The sequence below is a fragment of the Sabethes cyaneus genome, chromosome 3 (genome assembly GCF_943734655.1).
Source record: "Sabethes cyaneus chromosome 3, idSabCyanKW18_F2, whole genome shotgun sequence".
In the NCBI taxonomy this organism is placed as follows: Eukaryota; Metazoa; Arthropoda; class Insecta; order Diptera; family Culicidae; genus Sabethes; species Sabethes cyaneus.
In genome coordinates, this window is record NC_071355.1 from 102,441,042 (window position 1) to 102,463,945 (window position 22,904).

The window sequence follows — 22,904 nt, forward strand, 5'->3', positions numbered from 1 at the left end:
CTGCCACTGCCTTGTGCTTCTGCAGGCCTTTCAAATTTTTCCTTCAGTTCTACTCGCCTAACCAACGCTCGGCGGAGCCTTACCAACGATTTCGCCAATCTCGTTATAATGTTTTATTAAAACATTCCGCGCAGTTTCCAAAATTTGCAAAAATTATTACTCGTCTTTGTTTTTGTGGACGAATGTTAGAAAAATTGCATCATTGGTCGGTACCGAAACAACCTGTATTCTCCCGTGCCAGTACCGGTATTGAAAAATCAGCCGATACTACCGGTTTTCCCGGTATCTCAACCCTATCCAGAACCGAATGACATATAATCACAATCTGTAGCGATTATGAAGAGAAAATTTCCAAATTTGATGAAACAATATTGGAAAACACTAAAAATTACGATTATTTCATTTAATTTTGCGGGGCTTAAAAATGATGCCGACCGCATAGAGGGGTTAATAAATAACGAACGCTCAAGAAATATTCGAACGATCGCGGAAGAAACATTCGAACGAATTTTTTTTGAACGATTCTTTGCGACTCAGTGAATACATTCAAAAGCGAATCTTTTCCCAAGCGTTCGTAGTATAATGAACACACCACACGAAAGATCCATCGCGTGAACAAAACCACCAACGAACGCTGTCGCATATTTTCCTTTGCTTTGCTTGTTCTGCTTCGTTTGTATGAGTGCGTAATTTTGTACAGAGATGGTCAGTGCGATTGAAACCTTACGATAGCATTGGGCGATACTGCGAGAAGTATCGATATTCGAATATCGATACAAATTTTCTAAAAGTATCGATCCGACTGAAATATCGGGCGGCAAGCATCGATACCAGTGGTATCGATATTGGTATCGATACACTGGCAGGGTACACGCAACCCCAAAGAAAACCATAGTTTTGTTTAACTTTATTAAGCTAAATAAGCTTAATTTTTAGAAAATTATATGCGTGTGCTTTTGCTGCTGTTGATTCTCTTTCCTACTCATACGAAATCTCGTTAGGAACGAAATAATAGCTGATGTCGCACTGGTCAGGCCTGCGGTTTTAAACTCTTTTGACCGGAAACTGCAACGAATTGCTCAGGATTGCTAATACATTTATTAGAAAAACTAGCGGAATGATGGAAATAAAAAATAAATTTTAAAAATCGAACAAAAAATACAAATCCGTTTTCTTAAGTCGGTAAACCGATTTTTTGCCAAATTGACCGGTCACCGGCTTTGCAAGTGAAAAACCGGCCGGGCCGGCCAGAAATCGACCACTCAGCAACCTTACAGACAAAAATGCTAGAAATGGAACTTATGAATATTAAACGAGGTAACCATATCGGTCGAACTAAAAAATCAGAACATTTTCTGCCCAAACATGCGGATTAAGATTTATATTCGACAAACCAACTAATTTAACCCCCTTCCACTTCTGTTTACGCTACAGAAGGTACAAGCCATACAAAACTGGACAAATATGATGACCGTGAGAATGTACCTCTACAACCATACAGATAACCAAATTAAACACTTTTCTCTACAAGTGTTTTGGAGACTTCAGATCAGCGATGACCAAACTGCCCCTTTTAGAAATGATTCGTGCGACTTGCGGATTGTATTGAGGTGGAGGAGAATTGTAAATTATTTTTTTAATGGCTGAGGGTATATCTAATTTAACCGAGGTGCCTCGTGCTCGTGCGCGCTGTGGAGCCAAATGCTTTCTAGTATGAACGCTATGGCGAAGTTAGCTAATCTTAACTATCATGGAAATTGCACCGAAAACATCGAAACAGTAAACATCGAAACATTAAAATAAATGTAGAACGTAACACTTGCTGAGACAGATGAAAGTTAAACATTGCTGAAATTTGTTTGCTATATCAAGAACTCGCAAGTCAGTTTCAACCTGGTGTCGATGGTGCATTCGTACAACATGCCAGCCGGCAGGTGTACGATGGGAATCTTTCAAAGTAGTGCCTGCAGCTCGTGGTTTATACGTCTGGACCGCTCTCTGCTCCCAGTTACCAACACCTTGCGTTCAAATACGACAAATGCACTTATATTTTGCGTACGGTTTATGCTCCTTGATCGAAATCACTTACGAAGGGAAAAGTAGACCAGATATAGCTAGAATGCGTCGTTGAATCTGCTTATTCGTATTATTAATGGCGGTTGCCAGAGATCCCTAATTTATGAATTCATCAACCCCTTCCAGTTCATCTCCGTCAAAAGTCACTCCATGCACTCAGGGTTTCTTCACTTAACAACGCGGTTGACGGCCTAGCGTATCCAACGACATCCATCTTCGAGTGCCAAGACAGCTAGCTCCATTGAGGAAAGCAAAGCTTCACTCAGCAAGTGCGAGTAGTTCTCAGCAACTTGCGAGTTGTCTAATTGATCGCATTTGAAATTAATTTTAAAATCGGAGCAGGAATTGCACTTGAAATTTTACTTAAAATTGAACTTGAAATTAAATTTGATATTGAACTTGAAATGGGAACTGAAATTTAACTTAGAATTAAGCATGGCATTATGCTTAAAATAGAACTTCAAATTGATATTGTGCTTTGCAGCTGTACCTGGATTAATCCAGATTATTTTCTCTAATGCCAATGTATATGACAAAACAAAACAGCAACATTGCAGTTGTTACTCTTTCTCACTCACAACATTCGCATTGTCGCAGTTTTTGTGCCAGTCGCACTTTTAGACTGCGGTGTTCAGTAAGGTGCAAAATGCGGGATATTGATGATCAAATGATATTGGACTTCAGTTTGCATCAATTTCAACTTAAATTTGAACTGGAATTAAGACTTTAAATTGAACTTAAAATTAAACTAAAAGTGGAACTTGAATTTGGATTTCAAATTACACTTAAAATTGAACGTTAAACTTAAGTTTGGACCAATTCAGACTACAATATATAAATTGGACTTGAAATTACACATGAAATAGAACTTATAATGAGACATGAAATTGAACTTGAAATAGGATACAATAGAGAACTTAAAATTTTACTTGTAACTAACCTTGAATTGGATGTAAAATTTGACTAGAAATTATGCTTACAACTTTGCCAGAAATTGGAGTTAAATCGGACTTAAAATGGAACTTCGAATTGAACTTGAAATAGGATTTGAAATTGAATTTGATTTTTTACATCGCCCAAGAAATCCGACTTGAAATTGGATTTCAAATTGAAAATAAGGTTTTACTTAAAATTTGATTTAAGACTGGAACTAGGAATGTATCTATTTTTGCAGAGTTAGTTTATTTATCGAAAAAAATTAGCCGCCGTACTTTTAATTAGGTACACCTCTTATTTTAATTTCTATAAGTTCGAGGTGGTGAACGAGTTTGTATACTTCGGGTCGTTGATGACGTCGGATAACAACTGCAGCAGAGAAATGCACCTCACCATTCTTGTCGGAAGTCGTACTTACTACGGATTCTACAAGACCATAAAATCTGGCAAGCTTCATCCTTGTACCAAATGTACCATGTACAAAGCGCAAATAAGACCGATAGTCTAAGGGCACGAAACGTGGCCAATGCTCGACGGAGACTTGAACGCACTGCAGCGGCCATGGCCACTTTTGGACGTTGTGTGCTTAGGATCATCTTTGGTGGTGTATGTGAGTACGGTCTATGGAGGAAAAACATGAATCACAAGCTGGCGCAGCTTTTCGGCGAACCCAGTATTCAGAAAGTTGCTGAGGCTGGAAGGGTACAATGGGCGGGACATGTTGTGAGAATGCCGGAAAACAATTCCGTAAAAATGATGTTTGCCTCGAATTCGGTTGGTACAAGGTGCAAAGGTACGCAGCGTGCTCGACGGTTAGACCAAATGGACTTCATTTAATGGAGCAAGTCCTGGAAAGTGTGGGACATTCGAGAAATTGGAGGCGAACAGCCATGGACCGAGTTTGTTATGCAGGTGAAATCCTAACGGACATCGCATTAGTATAAGTAAGGTTATTAATTAGGATAAGTATTTTAGTTTCTCTAGCTTTTACTATAAAGGTATCGATACAAATATCGGCGTTTTAGCATCGATACTGACCGGTATCGGGACACTCAGTATCGATCCAAAATATCGATGTATCGGCCCAAAAGTATCGATTTTTTCGATACAGATACAGTATCGCCCAATGCTACCTTACGATGAGTAGGTTCGTCGATGATTTCAAAATGAATGCTGTTTGATGTGATTTTTTCCATGCTTGACCGTGACATAGTTTATCATTCGATTGGTTAACCTCTTCTGTTTAACTGTAGCCGGCGTGGTCACCATCGGTTCACCCTTCACTTTTCGTCGGCAATTGGCAACAAACCGCACTACATATGCCGTCACCCGAAGCAAGTTTGTCCATCGGGATATAACCGTAGCGTCTATCACTTCGTGGAAGAGCACCACACCTCTAGCTTCTTCGTCCGTTTCGTCGAATACAATTTCATCTGTCGGCCACTCGCTTTGTGGTCGGTACAAAAACTCTGGGCCTTTGAACCATTCTCCGTCACTTTGCAACGGCGGACCATCACCCCATTTTGTCAGCACATCTGCTATGTTGAGTTTTGTCGGTATCCAACGCCAGTCCTTCGTTTTCGTTAACTCCCATATTTCTCCGACTCAAAAAGCAACAAATTGCTTAAATTTGTGTTGGTCAGAGTATAGCCAACTGCATACGGTGCGAGAATCAGTCCAAAACACGGTGCGCAGGATCTTGTAAGAGTGCAGACTTAAAACGTTTAGGCACATGCGGGCCCCCAATAACGCGGCCATCAGCTCCAGGCGAGGAATTGACTGGCGTTTCAACGGTGCAACTTTTGCCCTGGACATTATCAAGCTGCATTGCACTGTTCCCTTGACGACGGCGCGCAAGTATGCCACGCAGCCGTAAGCGTGCTCGCTTGCATCAGTGAATATGTGGACTTCCAATGAATCCACTTCAGCGGTCAATACTTTGCCGCCGAGATAGCAACGTGGAATCCGAATAGCCTCGACTTCCGGTAACAAACCAGTCCAAACCAGTTTCCACAAATTCCAGCACCTGACATCGATTTCTTGATCCCAGTCACATTGAGAGCGCCATAAATGCTGGATGATTATCTTTCCATGGATTGTGAACGGGGAGAGCAGCCCGAGTGGGTCAAAAAATCAGAGGGGTTGTGCACAAGACACGACCGCATATATAGGTGACGCAGGACTACGTAAGCCTCTTGGTAGTGATAGTAGCATATATCCATGCTTGTAATCATTCGTTTCTTCATGTATACATGCTGTATGCACCATATACATGCTACATGCGTTGTATGTAACATTTATCAAAGTAGTAATATTGCATACGTTCAATCCTCAAAAGATTTCAGAGTTATTTCAACGTGCATGTGAAAACAATTTAACAAAATCAAGAACACAAACTATTGCTTTCCTGCAATCTTACAGAAATTGAAGATTGTTTTTATTACCCATGGTTACCCACGTTGAAGGGATTTTACCAATTCAATCCTATTTTATCAACAGCACATCTTTTCACTACACTTCTAATGAAACGGCAAGCATGCGTATTCATACAGAGTCATGTTATAACCGAACACTACAGCTGTAGCACGTTTTTCCAACACAGATATCAAATAGATTTAATCGTCTCGCAGTAAATAATGTGCGATCTGTAGTGGCAACGAACTTGTGTCGTTTTTTCTGGCACACTTCCCTAACACAGACATCAAATTGGACTAGGTTTAATCGCATTCGTAAGAAACCTGTTGGCACGAGGGGGTTTTGTCACTGTTTCTGGCGTACTTCCCAAGCAAGGACATCAAAATGGTTTAGGTTTAATCGCGGTGTTAAGAAATCTTGTTGAAATGAGGGAACTTCGTCACTTGTTTTGGCTTACTTCCCAAGCACAGATATCAAATTGGTATAGGTTTAGATCATCCTAAAGAATCTTCCAACCAATCACGAAGCGAGAATTCTGGTAAAACATAGGTTCATCATTTTCAATTTTTCAATAGTTCAACATCAAGAATCCATACTTTTCTTCATTTGGACCAATTCTTAGAAGATTTTCCAATCGATTGGTGTAAGAATATTGAAAATCGATCGGAAAACCGCTAAGCTATTGGCGCTCAAAACCTTTCATTTTTCGTGACGCTCGCATTTTTCGATTTTTTGGAATGACACCCTATCTCAAAACTTGCCGTAAGACGTAGTCCTACGTCAAAATCCCATCACACAGCTAGCGACGAGTCTTTTTGTTGGTCTTTTCTCTTCAAACAGGTACGGTAAAACTTCCACACGGTGCTTCGTCGAGACAGCAAATTCGTCCAACATCGGATCCCAAATCACTCCTAAGACGCGCTCCACGGAAGTGTGTTTATCTTGGTTAAAATGTACCGGCGACAACGGTTTCTCTTCGCCCAAACCCTTCAATACGTCCAACGAATTCGATACCCAGTTGCGGATTTCGAAGCCCGCCTTCGAATGAACGAAGCGCACCTCCTTGGCCAACTGCACTGCTTCAGATGCATGATCGACACTGTCGAAATAATCGTCGACATAATGGCGGTTTATAATCGCCGTAGCTGCTCTTGGATGCTGAGCGGCGAAATTTTCCACGTTCTTGTTTTTCACGAATTGGGCCGAACAAGGGGAGCTTGTCGACCCAAATGTCGCTACGTCCATGACGTAAACGCTTGGTTTCATGTTCGCGTGCTTCCTGAACACAAACCGCTGTGCTTGCCTATCTTCTGTACGAATTTTAAGCTGGTGAAACATTTCTTTCAGGTCACCACCGAAAGCGATTCGTCGTTCGCGAAATCCGACCATAACCTTCACTAAAGGAACCAGCATATCCGGACCTTTTAACAGCTGTGAATTTAAAGACACTCCCTGCACAGTAGCTGCCGCGTCCCACACAAGGCGCACTTTCCCGGGCTTTTTCGGGTTCTGCACGACGTTAAGTGGAAGGTACCAGGACTTTCCTGCTTCTGTTCCGTTCAACTCCTCCGCAGTAGCAACATGCGCGTAGCCTTTCAACTGGTACTCGTCGATTTGCCTGCACACGTTTTCATGCAGCTCGGGATTTTTTCCAATCGCTTCTCCAGTTGCTTCATCCTTCGCAGGGCCATGGGAAAACTGTCAGGGAACCAATGATCATCTGTCTTCCATAGCAATCCAGTTTCAAAACGGTCGCCAACCCGTGTTGTAGTTTGCTCGAGTATTTCTCGTGCTCGTCTCTCCTCAGCTGTTTCTTGGGGGACTACTATCACCGACTCTTCCAGTGCGTAGTGACTTTTGAGCAATTCGTGTAAGTCTTCGTTGGAAATTCCTTGGTGGAAGCCGAGATAATCACCAGCTGCACCAGTCGCAGAATGTCTAGACCCATACACCGTCCACCCGAGTTTGCATCGAACAGCGCTTTCAACGACGCGAAGGAGTGAATATTGTTTAACCCGATGAGCAGTTCTGGTTGACCATCATAAGACTCGATCGGCAATCCTCGCATATGGTCATATTGTCCGGCAAGTTCCTTAGAGTTCAACTTCTGACGAGGCAGCACGAGCTTACTAACAGTCCGGACACCATGTAACAGCAGCTTGTTTGCGCTCTCACCGACACCTGATGCCCACAAATTCATCCGCCGCGAATCCTTTTCCTCGCGTTTGACATCGGCTGTCCACTTTATCGTCAGTCTCTCTTGAACGCCAACCACACCTAACCGATCTGCTAGTTTCTTCTCTACCAGCGTGACCGAGGCACCTTCATCCAGGAAGGCAAGCACCGTTACCGTCTTTTCGCCACAGTACAGCTTTACAGGAACTATCCGGAATATTACGGTCGAATCACTGCGAATATGCGCGCTCATCCCTACCGCGCTTCCAACGGGGTGCATTAGCGGATTGTGACGCTCTCTACAATCGCCAATGTTGCAGCGTATTCGGAATTTACACTGACCGCCATGCTCGTTCAGGCACACATTGCAAAGTTTCTCGCGGGTAACTATCCTCAATCGTTCACTATACGGCATTCTCCCAAAGCGATCGCAGTGTCGCAGGCGGTGTCCTGTACTCTGGCATATTTTGCAAGGCTTCAACTCCCTTTGTGCCGTCGAAATACCACCCGAACTGCTGGCTTCACTGTGGCTGAGCAGCACACCTTTACCTTTCGATTTCTTCATTCTGGACTGTGGAGCACCTTTGCATTGGTAACTCCGCATATCCTGCACGTCGACATCCGCATCGCAGGCATCATCGACTATCTCCATTAGAAAATCGGTTAGAGTTCGTAGTGTAGGTTCTCCACCAGCATTTCTTCTTTGGTAGTGTACCCACTCTCGCTTTTCGCGGTCCGGTATTTTTGTGCCAAGACTCTTAATAAGCAACGGATTTACAAGGTGTTGCCGAAGCCCTGCAGCTTCCAAATGCTCACAGAGCTGCTCCACCATGTTCCCAAACGGTATAAAACTTTTTAAGTTGTCTGGTTTTGGTGGTTCTAGCTCGTTGACTTGGTCCAAGAACTCTTGAAGCAGTTGCTCCGGACGCCCATAATTCCGCCGTAGCTTTTCGATAACTCTTGGAACTGACTCGGGGAGAAGCAGCTGACCAGCCACCAGTTCCAATGCTCTACCTTCCAAACACTCCTGCAGCCTAACCAAATTTTCTTGGTTCATGTAGCCACAGGCATCGTTCGATGCTTTGTAAGTTGCATAAAATAATGGCCACTGCCTAGGTTGGCCCGAAAACTTCGGAAGCTTGGTCGTTAAACCTTTTCTCGCCACTAGCTGTGTTCGTGTAGGGCCAACTTGTTCTTGACCCAGCCTATTTTGGCTGACATCACCTACTTTCGTACAATTTTGCGGCGAATCGCCGCCATTAAACGGATTGGTGTGCTGGCTGCACTCCGAATCCTCATCGAACTCATCGTGATCGAGCTCCTCTTCTGCGTCCCTTTCGCTAGCCAACTTGTTGGCGTTCGCCTGATCCTGCTTCAGCGCTTCGTTTTTGCTTCCGATCGAAACGACCCTTTGTGGCTGTTTCGCGGCCGCCTTCGGGTTTTTGATTACAGAAAGCTCTTTCAATTCTCTATCGAGATCGGCCACTTGCTGCTCGAACGATCGCTGACTTGCTTTCATTCGCTCGATCTGTAACTTCTTCTTCTGTAGTATCTCTTCGCTCAGAGATCTCTTTTCTTCTTATTCTTCTTCCCGCAGTCTGATCTCCATCTTCAACCTTTTTCTCTCAATGTCGCGTTGCATTTTTCTTTCCATCTTCTTCAGCTGCATTTCCGCCTCCAACTCTTCTTCCTGTCGCTTTCGCTTCTCCTCCAGCTCCTTCATCCTCTGTTCGATGTCGGAGGTGCCCTTGCGTACGGTGGCACTGGGTTTGTCAGACTCTTCGGCGGTCTTTTTTCCACGAGTCTGCCTTTGGGCATCTTTTTGCTGCTTCTGGTACTCCTGCTGACAAGCTTTATTTTGGCAGTACCACTTTTCCGGAACCGAATCTTCCGCGACTCCAACACAACGGGAATGGAACCATTCCGCACAACCGTCACAACCAATCATTTGCTCGTCACGCGTTGACGGGCCGCAAATCCCGCACGGGGTTGTTGTCAAATCAAGGAACTCCCTCTCCGTTGCAGCTCTAGGAGCAGAAGGCGCATCACGGGTTTCGTCCGACATCTCTTATGACCGGTTTTAGTCACTTCTTTTTGAGAATGTTCGGATATGAACCAGTTTTTGTAGCAACCGATTAGTTTTCGGTAATGCTCAAACTAAATAATATATATTTTCGTTAGAATAAATTTCGAGAATAATTACTGATTACTTACAAGAAGTGGTTTCACTGATAACCGTTTAGACCTTCTCCCTATCCTACGCTGATCTCAGTTTACGGTTCGGTAATTTATTTGTGACTAGGGACAACTTGGGGTGAGCTACCCTACTTCTGATTTCTGCGGTTGCAAATGAGGATTTTTGGGAACTACGGTTAGTATTGTTTTAACAGGTAAGTATTCCAGGTAAATTTCAGTGATCGCTGTATCTGCAGGTAAGTTAAATATATTGTTAACATTCTTAGGTTTACACTCATTCACCATCTCATTTCACTCTAATCACTTTTTTATAATTTCTCTAGCACTTGGCAGAAGCTATTTCGCAATCCTGCTAATATTTTGCACTTTACAGAGAATTTTTCTTAGATTAATTGGGATTAAGCTGTTGAACTACAATATGGAGCACTTTCTACAATGGTGATTTTTTTTCTATTTATTTACCTGCAACTCTTTTTCTATTCTGCCAAACATAAACGTCAACCGCTATGTTGGCAGTGTTGCTATATATGCTATGTCGTAACAACGATGAAGCGTGACCCAATAGAAAATTTTGACAGATGCTGTTTTACGCATCTACCGACGAAATAGGATGCCGAAGAAATCAACCTATTAATCAACCGACTTCGTCGGATCGCGTTAGGTGGTTGTCTCCGTCACCCGACGCATTGGTATATTTAATCTGTTACCGTCGGGTAACGATTAAATCAGATGATGATCGGTTTACTCTGTACAGAATGATCTTTTGACAGCTAAGTCTGATTGATTTTTGAACAAGGCCAGTTTACTTCTAATTTACTTGTTCTTTATTTGAATAGCTAGGTAAGTATCCTTTACATAAAAAGACAGCTGCATTGAATTTGTAACTTATTATCGCTATTTTAGTTGGAATTTCGCACTGAAAATTATCGTGCGACTATTTTTTCGTATCGAATTGTGGAGCCACACAACGGAGATGGAGGTTAGGTCCAGTAACAAGCTGCTCTTGACTCGGTTTATATCTTCCTTAAAGGAACTCCGTCCGGATCTGCGTCGCCGTCAATGAGGCATGGAATCGAAAAGGTTCTGCGACAATTTCATCTCCTTTGTCACGATGGGAACGGATTGGTTCTGCGGAGGAAATTGATCGATTGGCTTCATGAAGGATAAGCAGGTTAGTGAAATTAAACTATAGGAGTCAATATAAGTGTTCGTGTATGTTCCGAAGAAGAGAGAAATTTCTTCAATGAACAGCTTTTTTCGATTCCAATTAATTACCTTCTGATTGTTACAGGTTGTCATCACGCCGACGTCGCTCGTGCTATTTCAAGCAGTCTTCTTCGTTCAACTCGGTCTTGGGCCGCTGGTCGCCAATTCTCAGAAGTCGAAAGTCGCTTTTAAACTGGTCGAGCGATCTCGCACGGTGGGCTGTTCCTGAGGCAGGAGGAGTTGTTGAAGAGGGCCACTTTCAGGGCATTATTAGGAGCATTTTTATTAGAATTAGGTTTGGTTCTATAGACTTCAATATAATGCTCAAATTGATCCACCTATTTTGTCTGTATTGATAAATTTTATGTCCCGAATAATCAACCTATTTCGTATGGTTCCGTAGGTTACAAAATTTTCTCCATCGATTAATCCACCTATTTCGTATGATTTACGTATTTCGTCATCTGATTCCTCCACCGATTTGATCGGCTTTGGTAGGCAAGTTAACTACATACACCAATTAATCCACCTATTTCGTCGGTATATTGACAAATTTTATCTCCCGATTAATCAACCTATTTCGTTTGGTTCCATCAGACACCTCTATTTCATCACCCGACTAAACAGCCAATTTAGTCGGTTTTAGTCGATCGATTAAACATACCGACGAATCGGTAGATCGCCCTGTTAAACTCCCATAAGCGTCGTTGCAACAATCGGCCGATTCGTCGGGTCCAAAATCGGGCGATTCACCCGACGCGAACCTACTAAATCGGAGGAAAAGTAGGGGGGATTTTTTATCGGGGACTGAATGTCCCGGGCTCAAAATTTGACAGCGGGCCCAAAACACTGTCAAGGAAGTCGAGTAAAACGTATCGACGAATTGCTATCTCTTTTCTGCTCACGCTATCGCGATGGCACCCAAAACATGGTTGCGTGCCAATTACAGAGACTATTGGCCTTGCCAGCGTTGCTGATATTGCTCAGGGTTTTGCGTGAGAAAAAAAGAAAGGGAAGTATTTTTGCTTTTGTCAACACTCACGCGTTGACAGCTCGGCACGAGATTTCCTGTAAGTGCGAGCAGCCTACGAAATCTCTTTCAACGCTGGCAAGGTCAATAAATTACAGAGGCGCCGAGACACTCAAAATCCGCTTTATTTTGAAACAAAACGGAGAGTACCATCATTAAATGTAACTCTCCGCTTTCGTTCAAAATTTAGCGGTTTTTGAGTGTCTCGGCGACTCTGTAATCTATAGTCTCTGTACTGCCGGTCGACCTTTTCGCGTGCCTAATGGCGGCTAGTTAAAGCCCTATAAAGATATACATTTATCCACCTTTTCGCGCGCTTAATGGCGGCTAATGGGTACAGTTTTCGACAATGTTTATTTGCTTTTTGGGACTCCGCTCACGTATGCTTGAAAGTTCTACAACGACAATTAAGGCTGGAAATATTAACTTAACGTAAATAAAGCTGCCAAAAGCATGCTAACGTTTTCCGAAAGTTGTTCCCACTAGCCGTCATTACGCACGCGAATAGGTGGATAGTGCTTTATGGCTTGTGGGTACAACTAACAGAAAAAATAACATGCTTTTGGCAACTCTGCTCACATCATGTTGACATTTTCCCCTTGCAAAACTGTCAAGCGTACGTTAGCAAAGTTGCCAAAAGCATTGAAATATTTTCCAAAAGTTGCGCCCACTATCCGCCATTAAGCACGCGAAAGGTGGAATTGGGTGTTGAAAATGCACGCGACCATCACTGACGGTCCGTTACGATACGTTTCCGATGATGTTCGCTGACGGTCAGTGTGATTCCAGCTTAATTCTTGAGTCACTTTTCATTTCGTTCAATGTAACAATTCCACCATATTGAGAAAAACGAGATAGAAGTTCGTCGAATTGAACTTTATATTGTTTCAAAATGAAATAATTTTCAGTCACTCATTCAACGTGGTTGATGAATAATAACATTCAATATTTAACGGGAATTTTAAAAATCTAATTAAAACTTAGCAGTTTTGGTTTATTATACGAAAAAAGTTACATTGGACTGTTTACCAACTCATGCTGTACTTTGAACGTTTTCATTTTTCCAGGCTATTGCACATAAATCAAGTGAGATCACCGTAAAATGCGTACGTTGCGTGCTACGCTTTTTTCGAGGCTATTTTTCAATATTAAGCCGCTTGTTTCACTTAAAATGCATAAATAATGCGAAAAAAACTTTCACTTGCTAAACGTCCAATGTACAGATTGGGTTTGTCTTGATTTTTTTTTTTTGCACTTTGGACATCAGATGAGAACGACCGAAGTAACAGTCAGTCATCCGTAATTCGAATGTGCACATTGGACATTTTGATGATACTAATTTTTTAACCTCAAAATAATTTTATTTGAGCAGGTGTTTTTGTATAACATAGAGTTTAAAAAGAGCAATAATTTGTTGTGATAAACCGAATTTGTTTACATTAAATGTACGTTGAATGAATGACTGAAAATTATTTCATTTTGAAACAATATAAAGTTCAATTCGACGAACTTCGATCTCGTTTTTCTCAATATGGTGGAATTGTTACATTGGACGAAATCTCGCGTCACTTTTCATTTCGTCCAATGTAACAAATGTAAACAAATCCGTTGTGTTGTGTTTATCACAACAAATTATTGCTCTTTTTAAACTCTATGTTATACAAAAACACCTGCCCAAATAGAATTATTTTGAGGTGAAAAAATTAGCATTATCAAAATGTCCAATGTGCACATTCGAATTACGAATGACTGACTGTTACTTCGGTCGTTCTCATCTGATGTCCAAAGTGCAAAAAAAATCAAAACAAACCCAATCTGTACATTGGACGTTTAGCAAGTGAAAGTTTTTTTTCGCATTATTTATGCATTTTAAGTGAAACAAGCGGTCTAATATCGAAAAATAACCTCGAAAATAGCGTAGCACGGCAACGCACGTATTTTACGGTGATCTCGCTTAATTTATGTGCAATAGCCTGGAAAAATAAAACCGTCCAAAGTACAGCATGAGATGGTGAACAGTCCAATGTAACTTTTTCCATAATAAACCAAAATTGCTTAGTTTTAATTAGATTTTTAAAATCTCCGTTAAATATTGAATGTTATTATTCATCAACCACGTTGAGTGAATGACTGAAAATTATTTCATTTTGAAACAATTTAAAGTTCAATTCGAAGAACTTCGATCTCGTTTTTCTCAATATGGTGGAATTGTTACATTGGACGAAATCAAAAGTGACGCGAGAAATGAAAAGTGACGCGAGATTTGTTAAATACATTGGACGAAATGAAAAGTGACGCGAGAATTCATTCATTAAAACATGTAACGGCTTTGTGATTACTTATGGTCACTGTCAATTTTCACAGCGTCACCTAGCGCTTTTCCTGAAAAGCTGGAATTCTAAACACACACAACTATACAATCAGTCACTTCGTGTCTTCGTGACGGTCTTCGTTCGGTATTCCCAGAATAGTGCACTGCACAGGCAGCACGTATATACAGAAGAGCTGGCACTAGCACAGTCGTGAGGCAAGTCGTTGAGTGCTATCCCCATTTTTTTCACTGCGGTGCGTGGTTCGAAGATCTGTTTTGTTTATTACAATTTTTGGACCGTAAAAGTTTATCTGCAGGGAAAAAAGTGTGTTCACTGTGCTGTTTAAATATGAATCTTGCTGTGTTGTGTGAAATACAGGCCGAAAACTAGTGCCAAATAAGAGAAAGTGTGTTTGAAAAATTTCCACTTTTCAATGAGAACCTTCAATCATCAATGTGTGAAGATTCGTCGACGTTGTGACAAGCAAAATCTTAGAAAAATCGCGGATGAGTGGGATTTTGCTCAGGTAACAATGTTGTGTAACTGAACAGCATGGAAAATAACTAAAATCGTAGAAGCTTCATCAAGCTGGAGCTTTTGACAAATTCAAATGGAAAATATAAATGCGGTCATTTTTGTTTCTCTGATCAGTGATGATTCCTGGGAGCAGCCATTTCTTTTGGTGGCGGAGCGCGTTTCTCCGCGAGTGCTTACAATAAATCTGTGTGAGTGAGCGCAAGGCAAACTCGAAAAAATAAGAAAAACGCGAGTGCAGGAAGATTGTTCGTTTCTGATCATAAAGCTATACATATACACATACAAGTCGAGAAGTTGTTCTGTGGATAACGAAAATAAAAATAACTGAAGAACCGAAGAAAAGCGGCTGTGTTTTGGATTAGCGGAAGTGAGCTCATATCTACAAGATTGTATAGTGCCAATCGGAGAGCGAAGGCAGCTGCTTCAAGAATAACTGGCGGACGTGAGTGGTAGCAATGAATGTATTAATTGAATCTTCACCGCTTGGAAGAGCTCGCCCGAAATAACCAGCCGATTGAATTTCAGTAAGTGCTTGTTCCAAACTATAATAGCCGGTACAAACCACGAGCAGAGAAAAAATAATTGTTTATTGTCGTTTGATTATGTCTAACATATTATCGTTTAAGTTCAATATTAAACATAAATAATTTCTCGGCTAGTTTTCAAAAGGACTTATTTGCAAAATGTACCTATGAGCAAACCGAATGAATGATAATTTTGTACAGGCAAGCATAATATAGGAAAATAAGAAAAATAAACACTCATTCATTCTATCTGCGGTTGCTTGTACGTCTTGTTGAAAAAGAACCCGTATTTTAATTGCAGAACTGCGATTCTTTTCATTTAATGCCGCGTCAATAACATATTGTGAATGGAGCGGAAAAAATGACGGCATTAGGAAGAAGTCTTGTAGGTTCGGACACATTTTGATTAAATTCAGATAGATTTCTCCTCCCTTTGGAGAGAAACGATGTTACAGTTACATTTTTAATCTACGATTGCAACCATTTTATGTTTAAAAAGTCCGCCAAGAGCCTTCCGTCCGCTGCAAATAAGTTTTTGGCAACGTACGGTAAGACGTAGTCATACTGCAATAAAAATAAAATTGTTCAAAACATTCTATAACTGCAAACTTTTTTTCATGAACACGCTAAGGGCATCATTTTTCGTCATTTAAAGCTTGTATGCGGAAACTGACCGTTATTGAACACTAGATATACCAGACCAGTCATTTTGACTGGTCGTGCAATTTCAATTTGAAATTTCTACAACATATAACATTTGCTTTTAGAAACGATGTTATGACTTTTGTAGCTATAGGTAGCGAATACATTTTATGAACTTAATGTTACTTTATATATATTATTACAAACATTGTATAAAGTTTTTGTCCTTCCTTTGTTCGGCCACTGAAGGGGGGAGCAAAGTGAATTTTTTAATCGAGCAAAAAAAACATGGATTTTAAGAATTTTTATTTAAGGTTTAAACGTATAAACCGAATCTATTCTTGCTTATGATATAACGTTATTATTTTCTATGCAAAAATATACGAAAAAAGACAAAAACGAAGGAAAATGTTTTTGGACGATTTTCGGAAATTCCATTGTTCGAATTTCCATTTCTATTTCGTGTTAGAAGCGTCAATTCAACTCGGAGACTTATTTTTCGAGTTTTTCAGACTGAAAAGCCCACAGGCAATTGATTTTATAAAAAGAAATTTGACTCATCCTACAAATTATGTTTTTGCCCGCCGAGCTAATTTCCAAGGGGAGAGGGGTGACAAAAACTTTAAATATGATTTGCAATGGCCGTAGTAACAAATATAATTTTTGTTTTGGCCATTTATACCAAAATGACTGGTGCAAGATTCTATGAAGAAATGTAGCATTTCAGGAGAACGGTGAGTCCGAAGCATGAAATTATTCAGTGAAATGCCGTTCCTAATAGTTCTTGGCCATTTTTGTAGAGTTTTATCGAGAGTCGGTCTTTTTCGGCGGTTCTATTCTTCAGCTGACCGATTTCTCGCCGGATCTCTTTGAGATCGGAATTCGAAACGCCCTTACGCTCTCATATGTTGACTTTTGCTCCATTTCCTTTTGCTATATCAGCAATTGAGATCCCTATCAAAAAACTGATTCCACTCACCAACCACCTCGCGCTCATTTGTGGTCAGGTTTCCCTGCTCGTTCCTACACGTATCAGGCCTCGGTGTGTATCCTTTACGAGATCGGTTCACCTTCTCATAGAACTTGCGCATCTCACTAGTCTGAAATAGTGGTTCTAGCTCTCCTTCTGGCGTTTTGCGGCCTCACTGATGCCCGAACGTATCCTGCTCCATTTATCTTCGAGGGTCGAAGCACCTGGCCACAGAGGAAGGCGCATAGTATGCGCGTAGTTTTCGGCACATTGCGGGTTGTCTAATTATCGATTGTTTAACCGAGGGTGGCTTTATCGAGCGGTATATACCGTCGATAATTTTGATCGCACGTGTACTGCTACTAGGTAATGATCTGAGTCGATATCCGTACCCCTTAGGGAGCGTACGTTGGTGATGTTCGAGAAAACCCTACCTTCGATGGGAATATGGTCGATTAGGTTCAATGTTAGTTGGTCAGATGAGGTGGTTTTGTAGATCTATGTAGGAAAAGAATGTATTTCTGATCCCCAGGCCTCGGGAAGCTGCAAAGTTGATGCATCGCTGGCCGTTATACATTGCTTCCCTGTCGATCTGAGCGTTCATGTCCCCAATGACGATGATATCCCGTGGCGAGCAGCTATCGTATGTTGCCTCCAGCTGGGCATAGAACGCTTTTTTCTTGTCGTCGGGCCTACCTTCGTGTGGCCAGTGCACGTTTATGATGGTGTAGTTGAAGAAGCGGTCTGTTATCCTCAACACACAGGATATCCTCTCGCGATCCTGCATTCTGCCCATCACTACGAAGCCCGTTCCCAGCTCGTTGGTTGCTCCACCGTTCTGGCAAAATTGGACCTTGCCGCCACGGCTCCCCCAAACCTTCCCGCCTTTTTGACAGATCTCCTGTAGTGCCATAATGTCGAACTTTTGCGGTTCTAACTGAAAGAGCAACATTGTGTCGCCATCCACGAAATTTAGTTTTACAGTTTCAGGTAGGAAGCATCCATTCGAAATCCTTGTTTCATCGCCTTTGTCCATGCTTAATGTTTCGAGTTGAATTTTCTTGATTTTTCGTAATATTTTAGATATAAAAAGCTTGCCTTACTAAGGCTCCCTACGATAAAACTGAACCTTGTCGTGGTGTAGGGCTTTTTAACTAATCAGTAAATGAACAGCGGTCACGTTTACTTCTGAATGTGGGTATATATCAAAATACTTTTGTGATTTCAAGTGGGACTCGGGGTAAAAATTTACCAAATGTGATTGCTGCGTTGTTCAGAAAGTGCTTTTATTCCGTTTAAGAATAAGGCCAGCATGGGGATCTCTGACAATAGATGAAGTTTTCTGGGATTCATCCTTATTTATCACAACTGTCACAAATATCTCCGAAAAATGTCGGATTGATTGAGTTGGTCGGGGGCTTAGGGTTAGTAATGGGATGTAAGCGGGATACCAGATCCGATTGGATGCCGAAGGACCATTCTGTAATGATTACGGGTAATAGCACTTCTTAGGTAGCAGATGGGAAAATTAGGTCAATTCGTGTCGCGTGTTCGAGTTTCGGCTAGGCGGTGCTGCTAGATAGAGTAGGATTTTTGCACTGGCCCCGTGACTGTCCTGAGCTCTGATGGCCGCCCGCGGGCTCTGTCGATGGGAAGGGGTCGAGTCTTAAAGAGACGTTTAAGCCCAGAGCTTTACAGCACTTTGGTCTCGAGGGTTGGAAGGCGGGCGAGTCTCTATATTTTGAAGCTTCTGTCGACTACCGCGAACGTCCAGCTTGTGCTGCGCTCAATTTACTTTGTATCGTGGGAATGCACTGTGAATACTAAGGGGATGAAAGATTAAATTTGCCCTGATAAGTTGATAACCACTAATGCTCCGAAATTTGTCTTACCTATTGGTTCATTTGTGGTTGTTTGTGTTGGAAAACTGAAAGCGGGCGCGCGGTTGAAGACCGGTGTCAGGCGGGGCTGACGAATCCTCCACTTCTTCACTATACCACATATTGCAACTCGAGTGGTACAAAAAGTCCAAAGCACATTTACAAATTCGATCTATTATTTTTCTTCTCATCATCATAATTATCATCATCATAGTCATCATCATCATTATATTTAAAATATGACATTCCGGCCTTTGGCAGAGAGATCTTAGAGTCAGTTCGTGGAGTCCGCGCAGGGCCGAAACGCCTCCGCCTGCGGGTATAGGCGTGACGGCTATGCTTGGGGCTCTACCTGTGTTTTAGTGGGCGCCAGTGCCTGTCTCGTCAGGTAGAACTGATGTTTGAGGTCTCCCTGACACTTTGTTGACAACACAAAAGGGCCCAGCGCAGAGTTTTATACGCTATTAAGCGACCAGTTGGATAACCCGAAAAAAAGGAAAAAAAAAAGCTTGCCTTACTAAGGCTATGCTGCCGAATCTCATGATAAGGCTGCCATCGTATAGTGCCGAGACAAGACAGTGCCTCCTTGCCTGTCGGTATACGAGCTTAGTTACCACCAGGGTTGGTTACCACAACTCCTCTAAGATTGCTCGCATTCCGGTTGGTAGAGTAATCAACCTATTTTGGACCCCATCTGTAGCTGTACATAATTTGGACACTTACAGCAAAATCAAATGGAAGTGTCCAAATTATGGACAGCTGCAGATGAGGTCCAAAACAGGTTGGTTACCCTACCACGAGGAGGTGGAGATAGAAGTTGCTGGATAAAAGGCTAAGGATCACTATGGGGTCTGTGTTGCACGTTATTCAGTCGTTCACCAACCGCTCCTTATCCACCAGTCATTTTGCCTGGTTTTGGTATAAATAGGTATATTTAAAATGCTGGTATATCTAGTGTTAAGCATATTTTTGGAAGTGAAATATTTTGTGTTGCCAAAAATGGATAATTTTGTTGCCAAATTCGAAATCCTACTGTATAAGCAATAATAATACAAAGTAGCAAAGTTGAATAAGTCCACTGAAGTTGATTTTTACGCGAATCTCGCGATTAACGTGGTTTCTTTTACGACTATCGGAATTTACACAGGTGTGCTCTATATGTGTATGTGTTTTGAAATTCACAAGAAGTTTTACAAAATTTGGAATTCACGCGGTTTTTACGCGAATTTTGGAATTTACGCGATTTTTTACGTGAATTGTGGAATTTACACGTTTTTTTACGTTTTTTCCCTCTACGCTTCTTACTAATTTTCAACCAATCTAGCTTCAGAGCCAGGAAGTGTGGAGACTAATTATAATTTGTCCTTGGACAAGAGGCTTCATTCGCACCTCGAGCAAGTATCATTCTTATAACCTGCCCCGGCGAAAGGCTTCCAGGTCGGTAAAGCAGAGTGAGGGTGTGTATGTGTGTATGTATGTGTTCCTTACTACTTATGCATTACCAATCTCGTTCCTAGAACATGGAAGCAGAACAAGCTATAATTTGCTCTTGAACAAGAGGCTTCATTCGTACCTCAAGCAAGTACCACTCTTATAACTTGCCCTGGCAAGAGGCTTTCACTGTTAGTAAATGCAGAATGCAGTAGGAAGGATATGGAGGGGCCTAAGAATAAACCCATGCTAAAGTCACTTTACATCGAATGGCCTGATTCTACTAAGATTCGAACCCACGACCACTCAGTTGTCAAGGCAGACTCGGTAACCTGGCGGCTACATGGTCCCCCTTTTTTACGTTAATTAACGCGATTTCGATATACCCAGAACGTATCTTTCGCGTAAAAAGCGACTAGGGTATTTTGTGAAACAGATTTGCCTAAATCAAAAACCCTTAATATCGACCAACATGTCAAAAGGTTCAATGTGCAATGTGTCTCTTCGTCAAATGTCCCCTATGCCCACGACAACTAAGTTCGCAAATTTTAATCTATTAAGAGGGACCCTACTCTGGAAAGTCAAAAAATAATGGATTTTCGTGATTTTTTTCGGAAACAGTTTTTAAATAGCTTTGTCATTACGGAGAGGTTAGAACACTAGATTCGAATTTAGAATGCTGTCATTGACCTTTCCGTTTTTACCGGTTTCGCCTTTTCCATCCGAGGGCTAAGTTAGGCCATTGCAAATATTTAAAAAAGTTTTTGTCCCTCCGGTGTTGGGACACTGAAGGGGGGGGGGGGGCGAAAAAAAAACAGAATTTTTTAATCGAGCAAAAAAAATATGGATTTTAGGCATTTTTACTTAAAGTTTAAACGTGAAAACTAAGTCTATTCTTGCTTTTTATAAATACGTTGTTATTTTTCATGCAAAAATTTACGAACAAAAAGACAAAAACGAGAGAAAATTTTTTTGGCCGAGTTTCGGAAATTTCGCTATTTGAACTTCTATTTCTATTTCGTGCTAGAAGCGTTAACTCAACTCGTACAATTATTTTTTGAGTTTTTCAGGCTGTAGAGCCCACAGGCAATTGATTATATAAAAAAATTAACTTATATCCTACAAACCGAAAAAAGTCGAGAATCACTAACAGTCGAGAAAAAGTCGGGAATTTCACAAATGAATCGGAAATTACTACCCGCCTGGCAAGTTTTTTCAATAGCTGCATTTTTTTAATCAAATTGTTCAGTGCACCTTTTAGGTTTTTTATCTCATCACTTCAGTTTGACTTTAGCTCACTTCATTCGTGACTACGGGGCTGTGATTTAAACACGAGTCCTCGACTATTCTCTTGGTCTGATTAACGGCGTATCCTATCGGCGGCCGAAGTATGCTAGTTCAGGTAACCAATACTTAGTTAACTCGCGGGTTAGATCGGCACCAAACTAGCAATAGCACCTTCACTACACTGAAACAAGAACCATGGTATCTCGTACCATTTTGCCGAAAACGCTTGATTTTTGAAAATACCACGAAAAAGCTATTCAAATTTACCATGATTCTTGTGCAAGTAACATGTTCTCAGATAATTTTACCACCTTTCATGGAAATGTTTAGTAATTTTGTCTACGCTTCTGTTTTTTTTTGTTATGCATCGGGGTACCGCCGAAAGTAACGTATAGTAATTTTGACTAGAACACTGCTTAAGCTAAACAGAAATCTTTTCTGCAAAAATTCACTGGGGTGTCCTCTTAATTTTACCCTCAAATATGGTAACAATTACCATGATCCTTGTTTCAGAGTAGTCGTTCACCGAAGGGAAAACAAATCTTGCGTACCAAATCATAAATAGTTTTTTTTTCGTTTTTCATATCTAACGCCCAGATATTTTTTCAATTTAGACAGTGGCGACTCGTGGTGGTTTAGCTTACCTGTTCAACCAGCGAAAAATACAAATTAATATGCAGTTTTTTTTATTATCGAAATTCTATATTTTATTTATAAAACAAACATTAGGGGTATTCACGTAGCGCTTGCTAGGTTGCGTAAACGGTGTATTTCGTGTATACGCTGCCGCAATTCGCATAGCAGTTCCGGTTTCTATGGAAACGCCAGAGTAACGGCAGTATAAATACGCAATACTCCGTATACGCAACATAACAAGCGGTACGTGAATACCCCTATTATTTAAATAACAACCGAATACGGCGGTTTACTTTACCAGCAAACTCGTCTCTGAATTTTAACTACGAACCTAAGACTTTCCGTTCAATTTACCTATTGAACCAAATTCAAGAATAACCACCACACGCACCACAAGCAATATGCGTAAGTTGTTCAATGCTAAAGATGAACGAGTTAATGAGAAAATTTTGCGAATAATGCATGCCATCCCCTTCGTACCAATACGTTGTTCCTGGTGCTAATCTCTAAAGCAACGTTCAAGCGTCGTATTGAACGTTTTGCTCATTAGCTTCGTGATTAGATAAAATGGAATCAAAGCGCAGGCCATAGGGATATGTGGTAGTAAGTTGTTCAATGCTGAAGATGAACGAGTAATGAGACAATAATGCG

General features: G+C 41.3%; 4 protein-coding genes across 5 annotated transcripts in view; 1 reads left to right on the forward strand and 3 right to left on the reverse strand.

The window, feature by feature from the left end:
• The window catches only part of LOC128739960 (tetratricopeptide repeat protein 37), a 186,822-nt gene that overhangs the window by 20,866 nt on the left and 143,052 nt on the right, over positions 1–22,904 (reverse strand). The window lies entirely within an intron of this gene.
• LOC128739946 (uncharacterized) lies at positions 4,174–4,827 on the reverse strand. The gene is made up of 2 exons (XM_053835447.1): positions 4,668–4,827; positions 4,174–4,616 (listed from the first exon to the last, which is right to left on the reverse strand). Exons 1-2 carry the CDS (start codon positions 4,825–4,827, stop codon positions 4,174–4,176), a joined length of 603 nt encoding a protein of 200 aa, XP_053691422.1.
• LOC128739948 (uncharacterized) lies at positions 6,208–9,121 on the reverse strand. The gene is made up of 2 exons (XM_053835448.1): positions 7,283–9,121; positions 6,208–7,104 (listed from the first exon to the last, which is right to left on the reverse strand). The coding sequence occupies exons 1-2, from the start codon at positions 9,119–9,121 to the stop codon at positions 6,208–6,210; spliced, it is 2,736 nt and encodes a 911-aa protein (XP_053691423.1).
• Positions 14,615–22,904, forward strand: part of LOC128739958 (histone-lysine N-methyltransferase, H3 lysine-79 specific) — a 64,095-nt gene continuing 55,805 nt past the window's right edge. For both annotated transcript variants that reach the window (XR_008412191.1, XM_053835462.1), the window contains exon 1: positions 14,615–15,407. The gene's annotated coding sequence lies outside the window, so the exon portion shown is untranslated. The remainder of the gene's footprint in view (positions 15,408–22,904) is intronic.

Bases quoted from the DNA above. Each gene is read 5' to 3' on its own strand.
- LOC128739946 (XM_053835447.1), bottom strand. From the start codon at position 4,827: ATGTCCAGGGCAAAAGTTGCACCGTTGAAACGCCAGTCAATTCCTCGC. The intron at 4,617-4,667 runs GTTGGCTATACT...TTGCTTTTTGAG, and splicing joins TGATTCTCGCACCGTATGCA to TCGGAGAAATATGGGAGTTA.
- LOC128739948 (XM_053835448.1), bottom strand. From the start codon at position 9,121: ATGAAAGCAAGTCAGCGATCGTTCGAGCAGCAAGTGGCCGATCTCGAT. The intron at 7,105-7,282 runs GTCACTACGCAC...GGCCCTGCGAAG, and splicing joins CTTACACGAATTGCTCAAAA to GATGAAGCAACTGGAGAAGC.